Raw genomic sequence first — 27,038 nt, 5'->3', positions numbered from 1 at the left:
TATTTTTTTATTTATTATTTATTAAACTCAAATAACAGTAAGTCACTCTACTACCGGTCTTAGAGAGTAAAAGTACCAATTACAATAAAAAATGTGCTAAGAAAACGTCGGAAATCTATTGAAATGCTTATTCATGATGAAATTGTAAATTTCAAACATCTAGCAAGAATCTACAAAGTCAACACAGTAACGCCATCTATTGTGGCTTTGAGGAAATACGTTTCCTTGTGTACACGCCATCTATCGGTTTGAATTTGGAAGTTTTGAGTAGATGCCATCTAGCGGCAATTGTTACGAACTAGTCAGATAAGAGTAAAGCTTGGTAAGTTGCGCTACTCGACGGCAGATGGCGCACAGTTAAACAATCTTGTACGTAAGGCCCAGCGCAGACCAAGAGGAGCGCAGCGGAGAGGATATTTTTAACGCACTTGAAAATCAACTTTAAAATCATTAAAATAAAGTGCATAATTGTTTGAACCTGAAAAAAAATGCTCGCGCGTCCTCGAGGATGCGCGGGTATCCGCGCGCATACTCGAGGACGCGCGAGCATCGTACGAAAAATTTTAATGTTGTTACTGAGTTTAAAGAGAGAGAAAGTCATTTTTATTCTTCTTCAGTCAAAAGAGCAATTATAATCATGGCCCAGTCCACCATCGTTGACGAATTTTCACGAAAACTGGCCTGTTTAATGAAGAATGGTAACCTAGAAAGTTTTCCTCGCGCAGGCTCGAGCAGTCGCGAGCATGCTCGAGCATCCGCGAGCCGTAAAGAAAATGCTCGAGACCGCTCGAGGATTATTCCGGTCTGTCTGCGCTGGGCCTTAGTCATACAAGATTGTTTCTCTATTCGAGTGAAACAATCTTGTATGACTACGTATTCTAGTAGGAAATAACTTCACTTTAAATTATTACTTTCTACTATTGGATTAATTGCGTACTTAATACATACTTATATGATAAAACTATTTGTTTGAATGTTAAACTTAGAAGAAAATGTCGCTAAAGTTGTGATAGCTACACAAACGTAATAAAACAACTTAAATCATTTCCAGCAACGTAAACACAAAAAATAAAACATCGCATTTGCAAAACAACACAGAAAAATAACAACCAAAAACCGCATAAAACCGGCTACAACAAAAAATAACACGAAACGTAAAAAAACAAACACATTTAATACCACTAGCAAGTCGACAGATGGCGTTAGTTCCATAAAAAATCTTCTAGAACATACAAATCTCAAGGAAAACAGTGTTTTTTTGCTCGACAAGGTCAGCAGCGGTCAAGGTAACACAAGGTCAGGAGCAAATGGCCGAAATAGACAACACCCCCGCAATGCGTAACATTTACGATTTGTGGCGAAACATACGTCAAAATCTTTTAAAGAAAGCATTCAGATAGATGTTAGAGAATTTGGGTAATTTTAGCGCCATTTTTTACAATCATTACTATTGAATATTGACGAAAGTAAGACTTAAAAATACGAAACTTAGTTCCCACCGCATCCGCTAGGGGCGCTGATCAGTTTCTCATACAAACGATAATGCTAGAAAATTGAACCACTGTGGGTTGCATGGGTTCGAAATTATCATAGATTTTTTAAATTTGAACGTGGTTTCACTGGTTACCGAACGATAGTGATGATAATTGCCATATGACAGTAAAATTAGGGATTAATTTAGCATTGTAGAATTCATCTCAATGTAGACTGTAGAGAAATAAACGAAAAGGTATCCAAACTTAACACAATTACTTATTTGTTCGCTAATTAACATTCTAAAGTTGTTAGTTTAACACATTACTACCTCAAACCATAGACTTAAATAAATAAAATAAATAAAGGACTATGGGCAAAAATGTATGGGCTCCGTCCCCACCTACCAACAAACATGGAACTGATACCAACGTGTTCATAAAGTGCCCCCTATTTAATTAAAATCCTTTGTTTTTGATAAATCAGTGGGAATATATATTAAAAAAAAAATGTAATTATTATTTAACGTATATTTTTATTTTACATTTGTAAGTTATTTTAACATTATTGTTATATTACAGTACTAACTCATATGTATAATAATGTCCTCCTAGCCGATATACGGCTACGGCGGTCAGTTTCATTGAAACTGGCCATCTGTGCCGGACTTTGTTTATAGTGTCCAAGTGTGTGCACAATACACAGGTACACTCTCTATTCCATCACTCTCATAGTTTGGTGGGACGGATAACCGACACGACCAGTGAGAGGTCAGGCGCAGGACCGACGCCGACGGCTTTGCGTGCTCTCCGAGGCACGGAGGTCTTCGACCTCAACTTCCTAACTCCGGGCAATCTCTAGGAAATTCTTAACAGAAAATCTCAGAAAAGACTGTTTGGCCCGACCCAGGATTCGAACCCGAGACCTCTCGCACCGCAGTCGCATATACTACCGACCGCGCCACAGAGGCACTCATATGTATATACTTATATCATTTCCATTATATGGTTAATACATGTTATTGATTACATATTTCAATAATTATTTTTACTCGTCAATTATAATGCTGTCTAACAGATGCGCTGGCAGATTAAAATCTGATCAGATCTAAAATCGTGGGTTGGAGAGCGGGGGGAGGGGGTTATTTTGTACCCAGCTATCTTTATGTGCATGCGGCGTCCGCCGCTGTGCACTAATTAATAAATAAATGAGCATGTATTTTGGAATTAGTCGTCAATAATACGTTAACGAGATATTTGTTTAAACGTAAGATACTATGAGAACCCCATGCATTTGGGCAATGTCGCCATAGTATAAAAATATCGTCTTGCCAAGATATATCAATTGAGCTACATTTCATTTTTGTTGATGGGTGGGGACGATTCCGCCCATAGTCCTTTAGCCCATTAATGTCCCACTGCTGGGCAAGGGTCTCCTCCTGTAATGAGGGAGGGGTTAGGCCTTGAGTCCACCACGCTGGCCAACTGCGGGTTGGGGACTTTGCATGCCTCAATAAATGTTTTAAACAAATTTTAGGCATGCAAGGTTTCCTCACGAAAAAGAACATAGACTTACTTTAAATAAATAGCTACGAAAGAATCAATAACAAAGTACGAACAAAAACGTAATTGAAATTACGCGTAACTTTATTGTAAGTAGATACTTATATAGGTACTAAATGGACAATGGCGTCATATTATTTACTTAATTTACCGTCAACCGAACAGCCGAGTGCAATGAGCGTGTATAAAAGATAAAAATAGTTCATTACAATATCACAATTGATAAGAATTCTTATCTAAACAGGTGCTAACATATTGGTCTAGCGAAAGGAAAATGTTAGTTCGCTTTTTTGTCAATAGATGGCATTAGTCTTTGAATGTGTTAAGGAAGTTTTTTTTATTAATCAGTTTATTTAATTGCTGGATTTAAAGTTTAAAGTCCTTAAATAAATGTGGAAATATTTATTATCATATAAACAGTGATTAAAAATCAGAACATAAATTTTGTCTTCAACATTACGATGTCAGATACCTTAGTTCTTTTTTTAGCTAATAGATGGCACTGTAATTTAATTATCGTAAGTTAAGAAACTTTGTTTATAAAATAATATATAGCGTTGTACTTTTAATTCAATTAAATTGACTTTTTATACGTTTAAAATGCTTGTTCAAGTTAATTAATAATAATAATAATAATAATTAATATTGGTGTTATAATACAATTAATTAGTTCAGCTATGTCCCACCCATAGGGCATACAATACATGCAGATACACAAAAACAAAAAATTAAATTAAATAGAATTGAAATTAAAATACAATATAAAATTAATTGGATTATTTCATAGTATAAAAGAGAAAAACAAAAAAAAATATTTTGACCAATGTAAATATGGATAGTAATGTCTAGAACGATAATATAAAAGCAGAGGATACTGAACACATCATGATTGAGGTATCGTGTAATGCAGCAGTGACTTATCAGATAAATAATCTTTAATTGAATAATAACATTTATTCACCAACAGGTTATGTAATTTATTTTTAAAAGTGGATACTTCTGTTACTATTCTGATTTCTTTTGGTATATTGTTGTATATAATTGATGCTGTACAGAATACACTCTCATGCATTAGATGAGTCTTACAAGCGACTAATTGTAATTTATCTTTATGTCTTATGCGTCCGCGATAATTGAATAACTTAGGATTATTCTTAACAAATAATGCAGTCTCCAAAATGTACAGACTTGGCAAGGTAAGAATTTTCATACTTTTGAAGTGTGGTACACATGAGTCTGTACCGTGCAAATTAGAGATGGCCCTTATACATCGTTTTTGTGCTACAAATGCACGGTCTTTATCTACACTATTACCCCAGAATATTACGCCGTACCTAAGGGTTGAACTGACGTAGCCATGATATGCGGTCAAAAGTGTTTCTTTATTTGAAACTTTTCTTAAGCGATTGAGGGCATATGAGTACTGACTTAATTTTTTACAAACAGAGTCAACGTGTAATTTCCAGTTAATTTTGCTGTCTATATATAACCCTAGAAATTTTGTGACTTCTGTTTCTTCAATGTCGCTATCAAGATATCGAATTTTTATAGGATTTGTGCGATGCTTGCGTATTTTAAAATTCATTATTTTAGTTTTATTGATATTAATGTCTAAATTATTCATTTTAAGCCAGTCTATTATTGTGATTAATGATTGATTTATGTCAAGTTCTAAATTATCGAGATTATAATTGTTAAATAATATTGTGCTATCGTCAGCAAACAGTGTGATGTCATGATTTATTGCTAAGGGCATATCATTTATATAAAGGAGAAAGAACAAAGGGCCCAGGATACTCCCTTGTGGCACACCAAATTGTGCTGTTCCTGCTTCAGATTCATAGACTTCTTCAGTCATTGACAGTGGGTTTAGCTGACGAATCTGTGTGCGTTGTTGCCTATTTGTAAGGTACGATTTTACCAGTTCATATACATTACCTCTTATACCATATGCATACATTTTTTTAAGGAGAGTTTTATGCTCGACACGGTCAAATGCTTTTGACATGTCCATGTATAAGGCTATAGCCGGTAATCCTTTGTCTAAATTATTCAGAACTTTTTGTAAGAAGTTGTATACTGCAACATTTATAGATTTATTTTTTCTGAAACCATATTGACTAGGCGTTAGGATATTATAACTTTCCAGAAATCCGTATATGCATTTGTATATGTATTTTTCAAATATCTTTGCAAAGACAGTTAACAGAGCTATGGGCCTATAATTACTCATATCTGTTTTATTACCTTTTTTAAACACTGGCTTTATAACAGCTATTTTTAGTTTATCTGGATAGATACCGGTCTCTATGCATATATTAATAATGTGGCTTAATGGTTTAGATATGACACTAGAAACATCCTTGACAATATTTGTCCTAATACCATCATAGCCCACGCTGGTTTTATTTTTCAAAGCTAATATAATATTATTTATGTCATTAGGAATAGTTGGTGCCATGAAGATTGAATTGGAATTATATGTCAATTTATTATATGAATTATTAAGTGAAGAAATCTGGTTTGTATTATTTATGTCAAGAAAATGTTTATTGAATGTTTGGGCAATGTTTAAAGGACCGTGTATGATTACCTCATTATTAATTAATTGTTTTATGTTTTCAGTTGGATAATTACATTTTATATCATCAATCACTTTCCATGTTGCTTTACATTTGTTTGCGGCTTTGCTTATGAAATAATCATTTTGAGCTTTTTTTGTCAGATTTATGATAGTTTTGTACTTTTTTGCATAAGTCTTAAATATGTTCTTATTTGATACACTGGGCTTGGTTCTGTATTGCCACAAAAGCTGACATTTGCGCTTGCTACATATCTTTAGTCCGCGTGATATCCATTTCGGTCTAGGTTGATGATAAATCTTGGTTTTTACTAATGGAAAGCAAAGTTCATAAAGCATAGTAAAGTTCTCATGAAATTTATTATAAGCACTATTTGGATCCATACAGTTATAGACGTCATTATTGCTCAGTTGACCCAAATATTTTTTGAATATTTCTCGATTCTCTTTAGAGTAAACTCGTTTTATCACATACCAATACTTTGTTAAGCACGTTTTCTTTACCGGTATTTTGAGAATTTGGGCATTATGGTCTGATAAGGCCAATTCACTGATAGTGCCTGTACATGCTTTAATGTTGTGGGCTATATTATCTATACAGGTTTTGCTACCGAATCTAGTAATTTGCTTAAATTGTAGTTTTAAGTTAAACGTAATTAATAGTTCCTTGAATTCTGTCGATAGTTTAGTTTGCTTTAGAATATCAATATTAAAGTCTCCACACAAGACAATTTTTTTATTGTTTAAGCATATATTATTCAATATTTTATTTAATGTGGTGAAAAAGTTTCTAGTACAGCCGATTGAATGGTTTGGTGGTCTATATATACATATAATAATTATTTTATGATCTAGTAACTCGATTGCAGAGCATTCTAAAATGTTGCTAATTGCGAGATTGCATATATCGTGTCGGGCTTTAGATTTTAAATTGTTTTTCGCCAATATACATGAACCTCCATGTCTGTTTGTTCGCATAGAGTAAGAAACCAGACTATAATTAGGCATTGTAAGGTATTTTTCATCGCCATCTATCATGTTGTGTTCAGTAATACACACTATGTCAACATAAACACCACTAGTCATTAATTCATTTAGGCAAACGGAGAGCTTATCAGATTTGTTTATCAATCCATTAATATTCTGATGTAAAACAGTAATAGAGTTATACACGAAATAAATTATTTGAATCTATACATTTGGTTAAGTCAAGTCTATCATTTTCCAAAGTCTTATTATTTCTACATTCTACATTAATAATATTGTCAATTGGTAAATTATGGTCATAATCTAAGTTTACTTGAACACATTTGTCTTCAAACAGCTTTTTGCTCATTAACTCTAACTTATACTGTGATGCTTGAGTATGGTAGTTTATACACAATATTTCTTTTAGAAGTGATCTTGCAAGATTAAGTGCAAAGTGCCGTCTATTTGGTAAGGTTCGCGCGTAATCCATATCCATATACATTACATTTCTATATCTATTACATATAAAACGCAGCAAGTAATTAATTTTAGATTCATTTAAGAACTTGTTATGTGGTACTTCGCTGACGATAACATTAGTGTTGGCTGTAGACGACAACCAGCGATGTAAGTTTATCTCGATGTCATTCGGATTTCGATCCCAGCATCCACCTAATACAATTACCCATATTTATCTTGCTAAAAATTTACAAAGAACTTTTAGTTCGTAACTTTATTCAATAGATGGCGTTGTACTCAAAGACTGGTATTCTGATGTAATATGGTGTGTTGTATGACTAACCGAATGATTCAGTTTTAAATACGTATGTATGTGGAAATTAATAATACTAGGTTTCTTTGTTCTTGTTTTTACTATTATAAGAGGTAAGAAGTAATATAATACTGTATGACAACGCCCGGGACAAATCTTTGTGTGATGAGCACGAGTATTTGTTCTGAGCCTGGACGACAATTTATCTATATAAGTATGTATTTACAAGTATATAAGTATGTTTATCAGTTGTCTGGTTACAGTACAAGCTCTGCTTAGTTTGGAATCCAATGACCGTGTGTGTATTGTGCACACACTTGGACACTATAAACAAAGTCCTGCACCGTTGGCTTGTTTTGATGAAATTTGACAGAGACAAAAGACATTATCGAACCCTTCGTTCATAGTATGGTTAGTGGTCAACCTAGTGTCAAAGTTGTTCAAGCCCGAAGACCTTTAACATGGCTTAACAACTTTTATCTTAATTGACAACAACCGGGACCGAATTTTTACGTGCTCTCCGAAGCACGGAGACGCCCAGTTCAAATACCACTACGCGGTCACCCATCTATAAAATGTCTGCGACAAGGTTGCTTAACTTACTAATCGTTTACCGACCGGTGAGCGCAACGAGCCGCAAGCAAAGGTCTCCCATTAAGTTAATTTTAAATAGTCATAGTGATTTGACTTAAAAGTAAAAAATCACAACAATTACTTATTATAATCTTATCTTATAAAATATTGCATAATATTACGAAAATATGAAGCAATAATATATTAGACGTCTAATTATTTAATAAACATGCTGACGTGTCTGATTTTAAAGAAATTGACCTTTAAAACGTCCCACAGCTGGGCTAGGATCTCCTACTAAATGAGGGAGGGGTTAGGCCTTGAGTTCACCACGCTGACCAACAGAGGATTATAAGTCTTTGCAAACCTATTCTATCATTTCTTTTTACAATACGATAGTATAAATAAAACCCTACGTATAGCCATTAACAATTAATATTATAATTTTTATAAAAAACAACTCTCGCACTAAGAATTGCTCTTGTGTTGGGACTTTTACAAACATACAAACAACGGACACAAAGTACTACTAGACTTGAGAAAAATATTTGTGGATCGCTCAATTGTTCCGTGTGGGAATCGAACCCTCCCGACGCAATGGTAGAGGCGTGGCGTCCTTAACCACTGCGCCACTGAGGTAGTCAAGTTTATATGAAAAAAAAAACATTGAATTTAAATTTTAAATCTAAATCAAAGCACGTGAAGTATACGAAATCTTTTTTAAAAAACCAAACTTTCTCGCGTCATTTTCAAAATTAGAATTACAGAATACAAGATGGCGTGTACCGTTAGGCGACCGTTTGAAACTTTGACTTCAAAATGAAACATGTATGATTGAAATAATATGATGATTGTTGAATTTATTACATACACAATAAGTTTTGACAGATATTTTACAAAATACACTTTATAACTTTTAACTTTCAACACGTAAACGTTCCTTTTGAATCACTCTATCTATTAAAAAAAACTGCATCAAAATCCGTTGCGCAGTTTTAAAGATGTAAGCATACATACATACAGACATAGAGACAGACGCGGGAAGCGACTTTGCTTTATACTGTGTACTAGCTGACCCGGCAAACGTTGTTTTGCCATAAAAAATAAATAAAAAAACATTGTCCAGCGGACAAAATTGTGATTTATAAACCATTCTCAGATCCCCTTGAACACACACAAAAAATTTCATCGAAATCGGTCCAGTCGTTTAAGAGAAGTTCAGTGACATACACACTTACAGAAGAATTATATATATAAAGATATACGATCAGCTGTGACATACACAAGCCAACTGCGGGCTTAAACCATAATAATAAATATTACCACGTGCATAGAGAACATGTGTTGACTTAAATGGCTTGTTGACAAACAAACGGTCGGTAGTATATGCGACTGCGGTGCGAGAGGTCTCGGGTTCGAATCCTGGGTCAGGCCAAAAAGTCTTTTCTGAGATTTTCTGTTAAGAATTTCTTAGAGATTGCCCGGAGTTAGGAAGTTGAGGTCGAAGACCTCCGTGCCTCGGTGAGCACGTAAAGCCGTCGGTCCTGCGCCTGACCTCTCACTGGTCGTGTCGGTTATCCGTCCCACCAAACTATGAGAGTGATGGAATAGAGAGTGTACCTGTGTATTGTGCACACACTTGGACACTATAAACAAAGTCCTGCACAGATGGCCAGATAAAATGAAACTGACCGCCGTAGCCGTATATCGGCTAGGAGGATATCACATGTATGAAACACACGCTCCCTATTATATGGGACTAACATTGTCTATTATGGTTATTTCATTAACAATCAGGCTCAGTACTGTGTTCGACAGAAAACACGACAAAAAATTACTAGTACTAACAAATTTTGAAATTATTTATTGAAATTTTCTTCAAAAAATATATGCTAAACATTTTAAAATCGCTGAAAAAACTATTTCTTAACTTATATCTACCTTATTTCAACCCTGTAATAGATAGCGAGACTGCTTATTATCAATAACAAATCAATTCTATTTTAAAATCGCAAATACATTGTCTTTTGTGTTTACAAATCTAAATATAGATGCACACGTGTCGTTTTCTACGCAAGACTTACATACATACATACATACATACATACATACATAGATACATCCTACTAATATTATAAATGCAAAAGTTTGTGAGTATGTATGGATGTTTGTTACTCTTTCACGTTAATACTACTGAATGGATTACGATGAAATTTGGTATTTAGGTAGCTGAAGACCCAGAATAACACATAGGCTATTTATACCGGAGTTCCCGAGGGATCGGGATTTACACGGGAAGGGTTTCCACGCGGACGAAGTCGCGGGCGGCCTCTAGTATCAAATATATCATAAAAATATCATTGGACAACTCACCCTCGGTCATATGATTGCAAACTAAGCAGAGCTACCTACATACCAAATTTCATGGTTATCGGTTCAGTAATATTTGTGTAAAAGAGTAACAAACATCCCTTCAAACTTGCATTTATATTATTAGTAGGATAACAATTCAAAAATCTCTTGGAATTCTTGTATGTATGTATGTATGTATGTATATATTTTATTTATCTTAAAACAAAGTACTGAACATGTGTGTAATATAAATCACTTTCAGTTTCAATACACACGGACTTTCATTTACAGCGTAATTGGCAATTGTTCAAATTATATGTTGTTTAGCCAAATATAGTGTACTAGCTGACCCGTGCAACTTCGCTTGCGTCACATAAGAGAGAATGGGTCAGAATTTTCCCCGTTTTTGTAACATTTTTTATTGCTACTCCGCTCCTAATGGCCGTAGCGTGATGTTATATAGCCTATAGCCTTCCTCGATAAATGGTCTATCTAACACTGAAAGAATTTTTCAAATCAGACCAGTAGTTCCTGAGATTAGCGCGGTCAAACAAACAAACAAACTCTTCAGCTCTATGTTTTAGCGCATATACATAATATAGTTATCTTTATATACTAGCCTAAATTTAATCAGACTAGCTTTTCTTCCAACTATGTTGTAGTCGGCTTTCAGTCTCACCGGATGCAGCTGAATACCAGTATTGTACATGCAGCGACTGTCTATCAGACCTACACAACACAGTTACCTGTCTTATAACACGATACTAAGTAAGATTGGTTGTCAGACTTTCAACTCCCGCACTAAAATTGCTCTTGTGTCGCGGGGACTTTAACAAACATATAAACAACAAACACAAAGTACAACCAGACCCGAAACAATTATTTGTGGATCGCACAAATTAATTGTCCCGTGTGGGAATCGAACCCACGACCTCCCAACGCAATGGTAGCAGCGTGGTGACCTAAACCACTGCGCCACGGAGGTAGTCCAAGTCTCTTCCTCAAATCTCAAATACCACTATGCGGTCACCCATCTATGGTATGACCGCGCCAAAGTTTGCTTAACCCACAGATCGTTTACCGAACGGTGAGCTCAACTAGCTACGGGCGTTACAATCAAGTCCAAGAAAACCTTGCTACCTACCGTACAAAGAAAAGAGCTTTTAAAATGCATTTCAAAATAATTATTTTGAAAATCAATACACCTGAAAGTCTCGCCTGAATATATGACCTAGGTCCCAAAATCCAGACGTCTAGGTCTCCCACCCCAAGAGCAACGCCCTCTCTTTCTTTCCTTATGTCTAGGGTCCTATGAGGTCAGTGAACTTAGGACAGATTTAAGGGCTAACTTACCCCCGAATTCTGAGGAACGTTTAGCGGTAGTTTATCTATTCAATAGCGTTTAATATGTGGGTTAAGCAACATTTGGCGCGGTCATTCTATAGATGGGTGACCGCATAGTGGTTTTTAAACTGGGCGTCTCCGTGCTTCGGAGGGCACGTAAAGTTCGGTTCCGGTTGTAGTCGATTAAGATAACAGTCGTTAAGCCACGTCAAAGGTCTTCGGGCTTGAACAACTTTGACACTAGGTTGACCACTAACCATACGATAAGAAGAATACAAAAGTTAGTTCACTTTTACGAGTTAATCTATACTAATATTATAAAGCTGAAGAGTTTGTTTGTTTGTCTGTTTGAACGCGCTAATCTCAGGAACTACTGGTCCGATTTGATTCGTAAATTCTTTCAGTGTTAGATAGCCCATTTATCGAGGAAGGCTATAGGCTATATATCATCACGCTGCGACCAATAGGAGCGGAGTAACAATATTTTTTTTTTACAAAAAGAGGGAAAATTATGATTCTCTTATGTGACGCAAGCGAAGTTGCGCGGGTCAGCTAGTGTAGTATAAATAGAGTCGAAATAATCTTTTAGTTTGCCAATATTTAGAAGTCATTGACATTTGAGATAAATGTTCAATGTCATTCTTATCAGAACGACTCATTATCTTTATATACATATAATAATACATAATTACTTTTATGTATTGTTCCTATGTTCTTTCACTCAATGATTAAAGAAGGGAGATTTATTCCCATATTTTTTGTCTTATAAAAAGGTCAGGTGCTACTCGTAACCGACGGTCCTGTATGACAACATGTATGTATGTGAATGAAGCAAGGGAAGTTTTCAAAAAGCAATTTTCAGAAATCAGTTTAGCCTTTCTTCCAACTATGTGGTAGTCGGCTTCCAGTCTCACCGGATGCAGCTGAATACCAGTATTGTACATGCAGCGACTGTCTATCAGACCTACACAACACAGTTACCTGGCTAACACGATACTAAGTAAGACTGGTTGTCAGACTTTCAAGCTTCTGACTACTGTTAACGACTGTCCAAGATCTTTGCTAATGACAGCCGGGACCCACAATTTAACATGTCTTCCGGAACTCGATATGTGTTAGACGGTCACCCATCCACAAATCAACCTCGGAAAGCATGGCTTAACCTCAGTAAATAGTTTAGTAAATTGACATATGGTAGAATCGATGGCTACTACCATGTCTATAATCGATTCGTCCAAGGCTAGGTCTATCTAGGTCACCTAACAGCTGTTAGTGTTTATACGCATGCACTAGGTTACCTAACAATCTATCAAGGGTACAATTTGAGGCGCCCGTAGCCAGTTACACTCACCAATCGGTAAACGATCTGTGGGTTAAGCAAACATTGGCACGGTCATTCCATGGATGGGTGACCGCATGGTATATGAACAGGGTGGAGAGCACGTAAAAAGTCGGTCCCGGTTGTTGTCTATTAAGATAACAGTCGTTAAGCCATGTCAAAGGCTTGGCTTGAACAACTTTGACACTAGGTTGACCACTAACCATACGACAAGAAAGGTACCGTCCCACTGCTGGGCATAGTTCTACCGAAATAAGAAAGGTTTTGCCCACACTGATCAAGTGACACTTTACATTACTACAACAACTGTTTAAACAACTCTCACACATGACATTCCTCGTTCCTTCACCGTTATAACAACGTGATCATAATCCTACTGCTGGGTACATGTCTCTATGAGAGGTAGAGTACATCACAGTGGTCAAGTGACACTTTACATTACTACAACAACTGTTTAAACAACTCTCACACATGACATTGCTCGTTCCTTCACCGTTATAACAACGTGATCATAATCCTACTGCTGGGTACATGTCTCTATGAGAGGTAGAGTACATCACAGTGATCAAGTGACACTTTACATTACTACAACAACTGTTTAAAGGGAGATTGTAAGGGAGCCCCTTGCAAAAGACAGTAATGGGTTATTTTTTATATTGAATCGTCGTACGATTTAATTATAATTGTTAATTACATTCGTAGTAATGTTTTGTATGTAAATTAAGTAAGTGCGTATTTATTTAATGTGTGTGTGTTTAAGGGATGTTATAAGTTTGACGTGTCTGTCTGTCTGTCTGTAACATCATAACTCCCAAACGGATGCAGTGATTTCAATTTAGTTTTTTTTTGTAATAAAGGTTACTTATGTGCGAGTGTTCTTAGACATGTTTGATGAAAATCGGTAGAGCCGTAAAAAAAATGTAGGCGGTGAAAGTGAGGGGAGGAAAGGAAATTTACTCGGATGGGGTCTCAAATAGCTTAGTATGATGAGAAAGTTGGTGGTGGGAACATCAGAACGGCTTAACCTAACTAGCCAATATATAAAAAAGTATGAAAAAAATGTATAAAATCGTTTTTTTTTTTAATTTTTAATTCATAGTTATAACACAAAAACTACACCATAGTCACGCAGTTAACCAAAAATTCTGAAGTCCGTCTCGGTAAATTAACAGTTCATTGACCTCTGAGGTTGAAAACCGCGGAACGGCCAAAACTAACGATCATGAAAAGTATTAACGCACCGTCTTTTGCAAACTAAATCATTTACAGCCGAGTGGTTTAAGATTGCACCTCCCACGTAAGTGGTCGAGGGTTCGAACCCGAGGCAACACACCAATGACTTTTCCAATTGTGTGAGACATAATAATGATCACGTTGTTATAACGGTGAAGGAACGAGGAATGTCATGTGTGAGAGTTGTTTAAACAGTTGTTGTAGTAATGTAAAGTGTCACTTGATCACTGTGATGTACTCTACCTCTCATAGAGACATGTACCCAGCAGTAGGATTATGATCACGTTGTTATAACGGTGAAGGAACGAGCAATGTCATGTGTGAGAGTTGTTTAAACAGTTGTTGTAGTAATGTAAAGTGTCACTTGATCACTGTGATGTACTCTACCTCTCATAGAGACATGTACCCAGCAGTAGGATTATGATCACGTTGTTATAACGGTGAAGGAACGAGCAATGTCATGTGTGAGAGTTGTTTAAACAGTTGTTGTAGTAATGTAAAGTGTCACTTGATCACTGTGATGTACTCTACCTCTCATAGAGACATGTACCCAGCAGTAGGATTATGATCACGTTGTTATAACGGTGAAGGAACGAGCAATGTCATGTGTGAGAGTTGTTTAAACAGTTGTTGTAGTAATGTAAAGTGTCACTTGATCACTGTGATGTACTCTACCTCTCATAGAGACATGCTAGTGGTACAGTTATGGGTTAAAATTATTATCTACTAGAGGGCCGCGACTTTGTCCGCGTGGAAACCCTTCCCGTGTAAATCCCGATCCCTCCGGAACTCCGGGATAAATAGTAGCCTATGTGTTATTCTGGGTCTTCAGCTACCTACATACCAAATTTCATCGTAATCGATTCAATAGTATTTGCGTGAAAGAGTAACAAACATACATACATACATACTCACAAACTTTCACATTTATAATATTAGTAGGATTTACGGATCCCTATATAAAATAATATGTATTATTCTTTTGACTTCATAAATATTGTTTATTATTCAACAAAAGTAAGTAGGAAATACTATAGCTGTCTTTGTCTCTCCTATTGCTTTGGCTATGTAAGAAAGAGGCAGGAAATAATGCCGTTATGTACCGTTTCAAGGCTTATACGCGTATTATGAAACAGAACTTTGTTTGTTGTTGGAAAATTTCAGAAAATATTGAACAGATCTTAATAATTAATTTACTTATAGAAAGTTACATTATTCCTTAATAATTTCGAATATATTTTACAATAAAAATAGTAGAAATTCTCTGAAAATCTATAGTATAACTTATAAGAAAAGAGTGTGTGTGAGTTTGTTGCTAGCTCTTCTCATAAGGCTGTACACTTTCCGAGGTAGCGGTAGATTCAGTAATTGTAACGACTATCATAAGTGTCAACATTTGACCTGAATGAATAAATGTCTATGCTTGTTCAGAACAAAGATGGCTGCCATTCTGTTTACATAATCTATGCTTTAATAAAACCGAATAAAAAAGCAACCTTTGATCACAAACATTAAAATTTCAAATTTCAATAAACAATCGCTGAGCATAAAACGGAACTCTCTTTCGTTCACTACAAAAACACATACAAAAGAAAGAGACAACACTATATCTATGGACTCACCTCTTGCGTCAGCTCGTCTCCCGTATGATGGCCTTCATCAGCTTCTACCTTCACATCAGCATCACTAGATACATCCATATCACTCACTCCTGAAGAACTAGCAGTAAAACTAGTGCTAGCTCGCTCTCTCTTTACACTTAGAACCAATTCCTCTTCAAACATCGGAGCCAGCTCGTAGACTTCAGAATCTAATGGAGTATTCTCCATTAAGTACTGTTCCAGATTTTCTTGTTGATGTTTCACATCCAAGTACTCCAGATCGGCCTTCAAATCTCTATCTTCGTCTCCATATTGCTGTAGGTCTGCTAAATTCTGCTGGAAAACAGAATTCGGCTCGCCAATTTCCACTTCAGATTTCGTATTGAAATAAGGCATGAAATCTATCGCGTTATCATTATACAAGTCGTCTTCATCTCGCTCCTTTTTGACGACAACCTCGAAATCATTTTCCGTTTTTATTTGCATCTCGGTAGGTTGCACCAAAAATTCATTGACATCGAAAGACTGCGTTGCTATTTCAGCAAATATATCAGCGGAATGGTTCGACAGGAAATCAGGTGACAGTGTAACGACCGCATCGGGCTGAGTGTCTTCATCCTCCTCCTCAATTTTAACCTCTTCAGCCACATTTTCGTCTGCAGATACTAAGTCCTCATTTTGTGCGACCGGCGGCGGTGCCAGCACCGGCGCCACTGTGTCAGTCGCGACGTCGTTTAATAAATATGTATGAAGTACAGGTCTTGTTCTTATCCGGTCATTATATTCTAAATAAGAATTACCATATCGGCCCAAAGCGTTCAGCTCTTCAAACAATTCTCTTTCATAATTAATCAAGACGTTATCCAGAGATTTCGGATGGATGAATCGTGGTCTGATTAGAGTTCTAGCTTCATGTTCCGGGGACCAATCGGACCCGTTTGAAATGTGGAGACCAGCTATCATTTGCTGGGTCTCATTCTCCAAATAATCACTAGGGTCTACCTTTAACAAGCTGAGGACTAAAGCCAGTCGTAACAGCTCGTCACCGTAGAGTTTCTTCAAAGAAATCATGGTTGTTTAAATAAAATTGAGCACTTTTTGAGATCGGGACGTAAAAGCGAAATAACTGCTATATAGTCCTTTTAATTTTATTTATATATGTCGTCTTCTTTTTGCGTTTTTCCGTCATTTTGGGAACCTCACTTGCTGCTACAGTTTCTGACAGTACACATTGTGGTAGAAAACATTTTTGCACTGTTGTTTTTAAAGTTTTTATCACAAGTTCACTGTAATTATTCGTTTTACACTTTGCTAGAGCAGTCTTTTTTATATTATTTCACTGGTACCTATTTAAATTGGGGTAAATATTTACTTCTGTATATAATTTATGTGAATAATATAAAATTACTTTGGTAATGTGTCTTGTTTTTCACGTAAATTACTTTGGACCTTATAATCATATTAAAAGTTCCTAAAGAATTTGGAAGTCAGTCAGTCCAAGCTTCTGACTACTGTTAACGACTGTTAAAGATCTTTGAAAATGACAACCGGGACCCGCAATTTAACGTGTCTTCCGAAACCCTGAGGCACTTGGTGTGTATAATATGGTCACCCATTCACTAACCAACCTCAGCAAGTGTAGCTTAACCTGAGAGATCGATCCGCGCGGCTATTGTCACTTAGCCACGAGTTCATACAAAACTATGTGACAGTATTGTCATAATACGCAAATTATCTAACCTGATTTACATTTTGACATTTGACATTTACTGTCAAAATTTCCAGAGCCCGTTGGTTACTTAACAATTCAATGAATTAATTAGAAATTCTAATTAAATAAGTATCAATTGTTTTATAAATGACTAGCTATTTCCCGCGACTTTGCGTAGTTTGTAACTTAGGACAGAATTTTCATACAAATTTTGACACCCTATTATATCCCCTTGGAGGTAGAATTGATCAAAATCCTTTCTTAGCGGATGCCTACGTCATAACATCTACCTGCATGACAAATGTCAGCTCGATCCTTCCAGTGTTTTGGGCTGTGCGTTGATAGATCAACTATTTCCCGGTTTCTGAGTACATTTAGCGGTAGTTTATCTATTCGATAGCGTTTTTTTAAATGAGTTTAAACGCTATTGAATAGTTAAACTACCGTTAAATGTACCTCAGAAACTGGGGGTATGTTAGTCATTCACCTTTCAGTTATATATATTTAGAAGGAAATATATGTACATAAATGAAAACGTTCTAGAAAGACATACACAGATCATATCGGTGATGTGTTGTAAAAGGTCAGGTGCTACTCGTAACCGACGGTCCTGTATGACAACATGTATGTATGTGAATGAAGCAAGGGAAGTTTGTAAGGATCGTACCAAGTGACGTTCTTTGGTATCTGCCTACCCCTTTAAGAAAAAGGCATGATTTTATCTATACTAATATTATAAAGCTGAAGAGTTTGTTTGTTTGTTTGATTGTTTGTTTGTTTGTTTGTTTGTTTGTTTGAACGCGCTAATCTCAGGAACTACTGGTCCGATTTGAAAAAATCTTTCAGTATTAGATAGCCCATTTATCGAGGAAGGCTATAGTCTATATATCATCACGCTACGACCAATAGGAGCAGAGTACGAGTGAAAAATGTTACAAAAACGGGGGAAAACTCTCTTATGTGACGCAAGCGAAGTTGCGCGGGTCAGCTAGTGTATGTATGTAATTTTTTGTAGTAGAAATTTTGTATGTAGAGTTTCTGTCTACCTTCATAAGAGCAGGTCGTGATAATATCACGCCAGTTATAATCTATAGTGTAGGCAGATGTATATTTAGTATCTAGTCTCTTTCTACCCCTATGGGAAAAAGTTGTAATTGTATGTATAAGGTCGGGGAAAAAGTCTTTTCGCATTATAGTATGTATGAACTTGTACTTAATAAAATCTTTTCTCTACACAAAAAAGCTCGATATTTGGATACCTCACGAGCTCACTGAAAGAAACCTAATGAACCGTGTACTCATTTGTGATTCTTGTAGCCAAAGAGATTTTATTACAAGTTCATACATACTATAATGCGAAAAGACTTTATCCCCGACCAAATGTGTATGTAAAATAGTGCTACTTTAAATTAATTTACAATTACGTATTATTATTTTCAAAGAAAAATATACTCTAATGTAAGTAAATAAACCGCAAATTAAATATACAATTTTCATAGAAATATATACTTTATTTCACCTCATATATAAACTTAAATTGCTAAGTTGAAACACAAATAATTTTGCAAAGAAAACTGACCTTTATTTCAAGAAACAATAGGTTTGAAATTCATTTGTATTTTTAAGTAAATTATAGTTCTATTATATGTACTAAAGTTAGAATATATTAAGAAGTTTATTGACCTTTTGAGTTTAGTCAAAAGAAATTCTTTGCATGCAGAAAGCGTGATAATATAACACTAGTTTCTGCCTGCAATTTCGTCCGTGTTTATAGATTTCCCGGGGTAAAAAGTATCCTATGTGTTAATTTAGGTTATAAACTATATATGTACCAAATTTCATCAAAATTGGTTCAGTAGTTTTGACGTAATTGAGTAACAAACATACATCGAAACTACCAAATTTTCGTGTTAATAATACTAGTTTCCGTCCCTAATTTGTCCGTTTATATAGATTTTCGGAGGTAAAATGTTATCCTATGTGTTAATACAAGTAATAAACTATGTATGTATCAAATTTAATTAAAATCTGTTCAGTGATTTCGGTGTGATTGAGTAACAAACATAGTCAACAAGTTTATAATAAAAAAAAATGATAACTAATTTTTTATCTTAAAGATCTTTATCAGAGCAAGGGCATAATTTAAGTGTCTTATAAATTACTTTTAAAGCAATATTTATTGTATCATTACGTAAACAAATTAATTTAATTAATCTCTCAATAAAAACGCCACTTGTAAAGAAAAAAACACGACCCAATTTTAAGCTACTTTATATCAGCTCAGACTTTCTTCCAACTATGTTGTAGTCGGCTTCCAGTCTCATACGCAGCTGAATACCAGTATTGTACATGCAGCGACTGTCTATCAGACCTACACAACACTGTTACCTGGCTTATAACACGATACTAAGTAAGACTTTTAAGCTACTGACTACTGGTTACGACTGACAAAGACCTTTGAAAATTACCCACAATTTAACGTGCCTTCGGAAACACGGAGGAACTCGATATATATAATATGGTCACCCATCCAAAGAACAACCTTGGCATACGTAGCTTAACCTTAAAGTTCGGATCGGCTGTTGTTACTTAGCCACTAGCTTTAAACAAATAAATACTGATTAAACAAACACACTACCGACATTTCTGAATTAAATAATTTTATTTTTTATTGTTATAGCGCCAACAGAAATACATCTTGTGAAAATATCAACTGTCTAACTATCACGGTTCATGAGATACAGACAGACAGCGTAGTCTTTGTCATAGTCACATTTTACCCTTTGCGTACGAAACTATAAATGTTCAAATCCGATAAAAATGACACATTACCAAAATAATTAATTCATATCAAAAATAAAATCATAAACTGACTCATTTACTTTTAAATCCACGAAACCACACCACTACGTCAAAAAAAAAACACAAAACACTATTTCCAAAAAAAAACACTTCAATTTAAAAAAGAACACAAAAGAAAAAAAACTAAACGTCAAATTTTAAAAACAGAAGTAAATATTTTCCCGCCGCGAGAGCACAGATTAACAAAATCCTTTGTTTACGTTTTTAATTCGTTCTGAAACGCGCGCTCTCGGCTACGACCGTCCGCATACTGCCAAAACGACGCGAACAATAAACCATGATTCACTACGCACTTATATTTTTCAGCTAATTTCGCTACAATACTGTATTTCTGTAGAAGAGCTAAGAAACAAAAGTTGCGCGCATCGATCTGTCAAGTTAAGCTACGTTTGCCAAGGTTTGACTTTGGATGGGTGACCATATTATACGTACTGAATTTCTTTGTGTTTTTAAAGGCACGTTAAATTGTGGGTACCGGCTGTAATTTTCAGAAGATCTTTGACAATCGTTAACAGTAGTCAGAAGTTTGAAAGTCTGACAACCAGTCTTAGTATCGTGTTATAAGTCAGGTAACTGTGTTGTGTAGGTCTGATAGACAGTCGCTGCATGTAAAATACAAGTATTCAGCTGCATCCGGTGAGACTGGAAGCCGATCCAAGCCTTTCATTTAAATCATAAATATCCATATTAACATGAAATAACTATCACACACTTTATATGCACGTGTACTAAATATCTAATAAACATATGTATTTCGATAAGAAATGCGACGTAATAGAATATCCATACTAATATTATAAATGCGAAAGTAACTCTGTCTGTCCGTCTGCTACTCAATCACGCCTAAACTACTGAACCAATATGCATGAAATTTGGTATGGAAATATTTTGATTCCCGAGAAAGGACATAGGCTATATATCATCACGCTACTACCAATAGGAGCAAAGTACCAGTAAAAAATGTTATAAAAACCGATTTTTTTTTTTTTATTTCCCGATTGCCGATTGTACTTCAAACACTTTAGCTATCTTATCAATATCCTATTATGACAATCTTATAGAGATAAGAATATAACAATGATTTTTTATGTAAATTATCTTTCAATAGTCGTCCCAAGTCATTAAACTTTCTTGATAAAAAATATACGAAAGCATAAGTCCATTTCACTCAAGTGCAATACAATAGATATAATAACACGTTTTTAAAAGTGTGAACTGGAATTAAAACAAATAAATTTTATTGGACAACTCACACACGGTCATTTGATTTCAAACTAAGCAGAGCTTGTACTGTAACCAAATAACTGATAAACATACTTATATACTTCTAAATACATACATACATACTTTTAAAGATAAATTGTCAAAATATTAATTAAAATCAGTATTTTGACAATGCAATAATAGCTTTGAGAGCCCAGTGGTATAATTTGGTACCTTTCATGCAAGTGGTCGACGGTTCAAACCCGAGGCAACACACCAATGACTTTTCAAAGTAATGTGTGTATTAGAAATAATGATCACTTGTTCCAACAGTGAAGGAAAACATCGTGATGCAACCTTGCATGCCTGAGAGTTCTTTAGTACAGATCTTGAAGGTATGCAAAGTCCTTAACCCGTATATAGCCAGCATGGTTGACTCAAGGTCTAACCTTATTTTGACCTATTCCAAGCGTAGAACATTTGCCCAGCAGTGGGACAGTAATGGGCCAAAAAAAAATAACCCATTAATGTCCCGCTGCTGGGCAAGGGTCTCCTCCCGTAATGAGAGATGTGTTAGGCCTTGAGTCCACCACGCTGGCTAACTGCAGGTTGGGGACTTTGCATGCCCTCAATAAATATATTAATAAATTTTAGGCATGCAATGCTGAAAGGTTTACTTCTTTGATAATAGTCAATGAAAACTTAAGAATTTATGGTTTAAGGTCAAAAATATAGTGTCTATTTGACCTCTAAATGCTCATAGGACATAAATAAATAATGTATCAACACAAAGGACCGGTGATCAGGTCGATATATCCAGATATGTCCTATTATGGCGACGCCGTGAGTCAAGCAGCGCCGGCCATCTTTGTACAGTTCAATTGCATTTGACGGACGAAAATGGAAGTGAAATCATTATGGGAACGTGTTTTTTATTGCGCAGATTATTGATATTTTTGTTGTAAATGAAAAGGAGAGTTTTTGACTGAAGTTTATAAGTTACTAGCTGACCCGCGAAACTTCGCTTGCGTCACCTAAGAGAGAATGGGCCAAAATTTTCCCCGTTTTTGTAACATTTTTTACTGCTGCTCTACTCCTATTGGTCGTAGGGTGATGATATATAGCCTATAGCCTTCCTCGATAAGTGGACTATCTAACACTGAAAGATTTTTTTAAATCGGACCAGTAGTTCCTGAGATTAGCGCGTTCAAACAAACAAACTCTTCAGCTTTATAATATTAGTATAGATTAAAAGGTAAGTCTTTTCTTTTAGATCGAAGTTAAAAAGTTATTAATAATATTAATATTTTTAGTAAGTATATAGTCCTTTTAGTAAGGCTCATAGCCAGTTGCGCTCACCGGTTGGTAAAAGTAGGTAAATCAACACTTGCCGCGGTCATTCTATAGATGTGTGACTGTATTATTAAACTGAGCGTCTCCGTGCTTCGGAGGGCACGTAAGTCGGTACCGGTTGTTGTAAATTAAGATAACAGTCGTTAAGTCATGTCAAAGGTTAGGCTTGAACAACTTTGACACTAGGTTGACCATTTGTCCCTATAGCAATAATTTGGACTCTCGGTTGACTGTTCTAACAATCGAGTGATCGAAGCGCAATAGTCCTCGCGGACCAGCCTTGCAATTATTTCCAAGCGGGCCGGAAAATCCTCCATTATGATTTAGAGAAATTGTTTAAGTTGCTTGCAGGAGTCGGACTAATATTTGAGTGACTCAAAAAGGTCATTGCATTCCATCTTTTATTAGATCGACCTTGAATGCAAGAAATCTTGTAAACAGTTTTATAATATATAAATTACTGTGATTTATGTCTATATTTTTCAGGTTTCATAGCAAGTGCATTGACTGGTCAGCAATTTATTTAGAACTAGCAACTCTGAGGAACGGATAACTAACACGACCAGTGAGAGGTCAGGCGCAGGACTGACTTTACACGCTCTCCGAAGCACGGAGGGCTACGACCTAAACTTCCTAACTCCGGGCAATATTTAAGAAATTTTTAACAGAAAACGTTGACCCGGGATTCGTATTTGAGACTTCATGATCAGCAGTCGGATACACTACCGAAATTAAATTTATTTTGTGAAGATATTCTTAAATATTAAATTGATTGTAAATCGTAACGCCGGGAGAGGACCTCCTAGAAAGACATACACAGATCATATCGGTGATGTGTTGTAAAAAGGTCGTGCTACTCGTAACCGACGGTCCTGTATGACAACATGTATGTATGTGATAGCAAGTAAGAAGTTTGTAAGGATCGTACCAAGTGACGTTCTTTGGTCTCTGCCTATGGAAAGAAGCCGTTTTTTTGTTTGTATGTATGTATATTCTTAAATAAGCGACTCTCAGAAACTTTCCAACGTCGCAATGTCAAAAATGGTGTCAATTTAAACATTTTCGTACAACAGGTTAATTTAAGACTTGCTTAAAGAAATTAAAGTATTACTGCAATTGCGCAAAAAATATTTTTGAGGTTAATGTGAATTTATAGTGTTTGTTTTTTATAAAAATAATTGTGTTTTCATTGTTTTTGGGTAGAGTGTCTTATGTATGTTATAGAAGGATAATTAAGCTTTTTATTTGTGAAAGAATTTTGAAAATTGGTTCTGTAGTTTTTGAGAAAACTATTAACAAAGCTAAAGTATTTTTATAAACTCATAGCCGTATGGAATACACCCACGTTTCGCTATTAACAATGTTAGTTCCATGTAATAGGGGGCAAGCTAGCCATAAATGTTTCCAAACTCTTCCGTTACTGTCTGACTGACGGACAACGTACAGTCGAAACTACTGAGCGTACAAACTTGACATTTGCTATGAACATTCCTTAGCAAGTGTAGAGGAGCACTAAGAAAAGATTTTAGGAAATTCCTCCCCGAGGGGGGACTTTTAAATGAAAGTTGAGCAATAAAAAATGTTGTGAAAACGAGGAAATTAAAGTCCAAGCGAAGTCGCGGGATGCCATTAGTCTAACATAAATAAGAAAAGACCAAGTTGATTCAACCCGAGACCGAACGATCAACAGTCATATACACTACCCACTGCGCCATAGAGGCGAAACTATCTACGTATTAATCAGCTGTTTCCACGACCGTGAATATCTAACCTAATAATAAATGAAAACTCTTTGTTTCAGCCCCACATATACGAAACGCGCAAAAAGTGTTGACCTACCAATTTAGTTAGACCCCTCATTTCTTTGTACTTCTATGGGGAGAGGGGTCAAGTGATATTGGTACTTGGAAAATAGCCATTGGAGGGAAACGAACGCTAAGTCATTTCAATATCAGAATAAAGGTGAAATTTATTTCTGGCTGGATGCGTTATGATCTGTACCTCATTTTAAGAAAAAAAAGTTTATGGTTTTTTTATTGTTTTTGATTCTATATTTGAATTTACGATGTTTTTTTTATTGTTAAGTGAATTTGACATGTTGCCAGTGTGTCAATGACAAATGTCATATACAGTTAGGTCAGTTAGTTTGACATAAAAATATATAGGGTGTCCGGTGGCAGAATTTGGATTTCAAAATCAGATAATAAGAAAACTACAAAATATTTATTTTTATTTCAATGACAATAATAAAGCAGGGAAGTGCGGGTTTTATTTCTTAAAAATTATGTCGTCCAAATGTTGACCGTTACGACGGACACACTCTTGGAATCGTGCTTCAGTATTCCGCGCCACTCGCTGGAGAAGAGACGTCGGGATGCCATTCACCTCGCGAACGATATTTTCTTTTAATGCTGAGATGGTCGGGGCTGTTTCATAAACTTTACTTTTGAGGTACCCCCACCCCATCCCCCACCAGGTGGCCAGATCTTACTCCGATGGACTTTTTTCTGTGGGGGTACCTCAAAAGTAACGGTCAGCCCCGCCGACCATCTCAGCATTAAAAGAAAATATCGTTCGCGAGGTGAATGGCATCCCGACGTCTCTTCTCCAGCGAGTGGCGCGGAATACTGAAGCACGATTCCAAGAGTGTGTCCGTCATAACGGTCAACATTTGGACGACATAATTTTTAAGAAATAAAACCCGCACTTCCCTGCTTTATTATTATCATTGAAATAAAAATAAATATTTTGTAGTTTTCTTATTATCTGATTTTGAAATCCAAATTCTGCCACCGGACACCCTATATCTAAGAAGAGAGAATATAACTGTCCCACTGCTGGGCAAGGATGTCCTCCCAAACGAGGGAAGGGGTAGCCTTGAGTCCACCACGCTGACCAAGTGCGGGGACTTTGCATACCTTCAAGAACTGTTCTAAACAACTCTCAGGCATGCAAGGTTACATCACGATGTTTTCCTTCACCGTTGGAACAAGTGATAATTATTTCTAATACACACATAACTTGGAAAAGTCATTGGTGTGTTGCCTCGGGTTCGAACCGTCGACCACTTGCGTGGGAGGTACCAACTTATACCACTTGGCTTTCGAATCCTACTGCATTAAATTTACAAATCGTTTGTGAAAATGATCAAAGGATTTTGTGAGATGCATCTGTCATGAGTGTATGTAAACAACTTTTGTTATATACAGATGTATATAAGACTCATATATGTTGTACATAAAGACTAATGATAGATGATAGATGGCAATCTATACTAAATACTGCCTCCGTGGCGCAGTGGTTTAGGCCACCACGCCGCTACCACTGCGTCGGAAGGTCGTGGGTTCGATTTCCACACGGACTAGATTTTGCCTGCGACTTCATCCGCGTGGTTTGTGACTTAGGACAGAACTTTCATACAAACATCCTTCCCCTTGGGAGTAGATTTGATTAAAATGCTATTTAGCGGATGTCTACGTCATAACATGTACCTGCATGACAAATGTCAGCTCGATCCGTCCAGTGGTTTGTGCTGTGCGTCGATAGATCACTATGTCAGTCAGTCACCTTTGAGTTAAAATATATATTTAGATAGATAGACATGACGGTATTAATTAAAATCTAGATAAATGGTTCATGTCCATAATATAAATTTAACCCATTACTGTCCCACTGCTGGGCAAGGATCTCCTCTCGTAATGAGGGAGGGGTTAGGCCTTGAGTCCACCACGCTGGCCAAGTGCGGGTAGGAAAGATATAATATAAGAAAATATAAGGTAAAATAGATTTTACTGTTTCATCAAAATATTTTGAAAATGATAAATTATTATAAAAGTCAACATTGTATTCATAATTTTATTATTCACATTATTTTCCGAGAAAGGTTTTGGCAGAGACAATTATAGAGTACTTGGCACTACGCCATTTTGTTTTAGTTTTACTTTCATTCGAGGTCAGTTTTAATCAATATGGAGGTATAATGTATTATAGGCCGTGTATCAAATAAACACCGCAAGGATTGGTCTCTCAAGTTAAGCTACGCTTGCCGAGGTTCGACAGTGAATGGGTGATCTATACTAATATTATAAAGCTCAAGAGTTTGTTTGTTTG

The 27,038-nt window shown here is 35.9% G+C and overlaps 1 protein-coding gene and 1 long non-coding RNA gene across 12 annotated transcripts in view; both read right to left on the bottom strand.

Annotated features, from left to right (window-relative positions):
- LOC142985437 (segmentation protein cap'n'collar-like) overlaps positions 1–27,038 on the bottom strand; it is a 185,414-nt gene that overhangs the window by 103,523 nt on the left and 54,853 nt on the right. For 5 of the 11 annotated variants that reach the window (XM_076133615.1, XM_076133621.1, XM_076133620.1 and 2 more), the window contains exon 2: positions 15,821–17,085. The exons of 3 other annotated variants lie outside the window; for them this stretch is intronic. In XM_076133615.1, coding sequence (XP_075989730.1) covers positions 15,821–16,870 — 1,050 coding nt within the window. In that variant the 5' untranslated portion in view covers positions 16,871–17,085. Of the gene's footprint in view, positions 1–15,820; positions 17,146–20,384; positions 20,624–27,038 lie in introns of those variants that run through there. 3 more of the 11 variants (XM_076133617.1, XM_076133618.1, XM_076133616.1) reach the window with 3 other exon arrangements.
- The window catches only part of LOC142985443 (uncharacterized), a 161,186-nt gene that overhangs the window by 103,523 nt on the left and 30,625 nt on the right, over positions 1–27,038 (bottom strand). The window lies entirely within an intron of this gene.

The sequence above is a fragment of the Anticarsia gemmatalis genome, chromosome 30 (genome assembly GCF_050436995.1).
Source record: "Anticarsia gemmatalis isolate Benzon Research Colony breed Stoneville strain chromosome 30, ilAntGemm2 primary, whole genome shotgun sequence".
NCBI classification, from domain to species: domain Eukaryota; kingdom Metazoa; phylum Arthropoda; class Insecta; order Lepidoptera; family Erebidae; genus Anticarsia; species Anticarsia gemmatalis.
The sequence above is the reverse complement of the archived record's forward strand: the minus strand, read 5'-3'. Positions and strand labels throughout refer to the sequence as shown.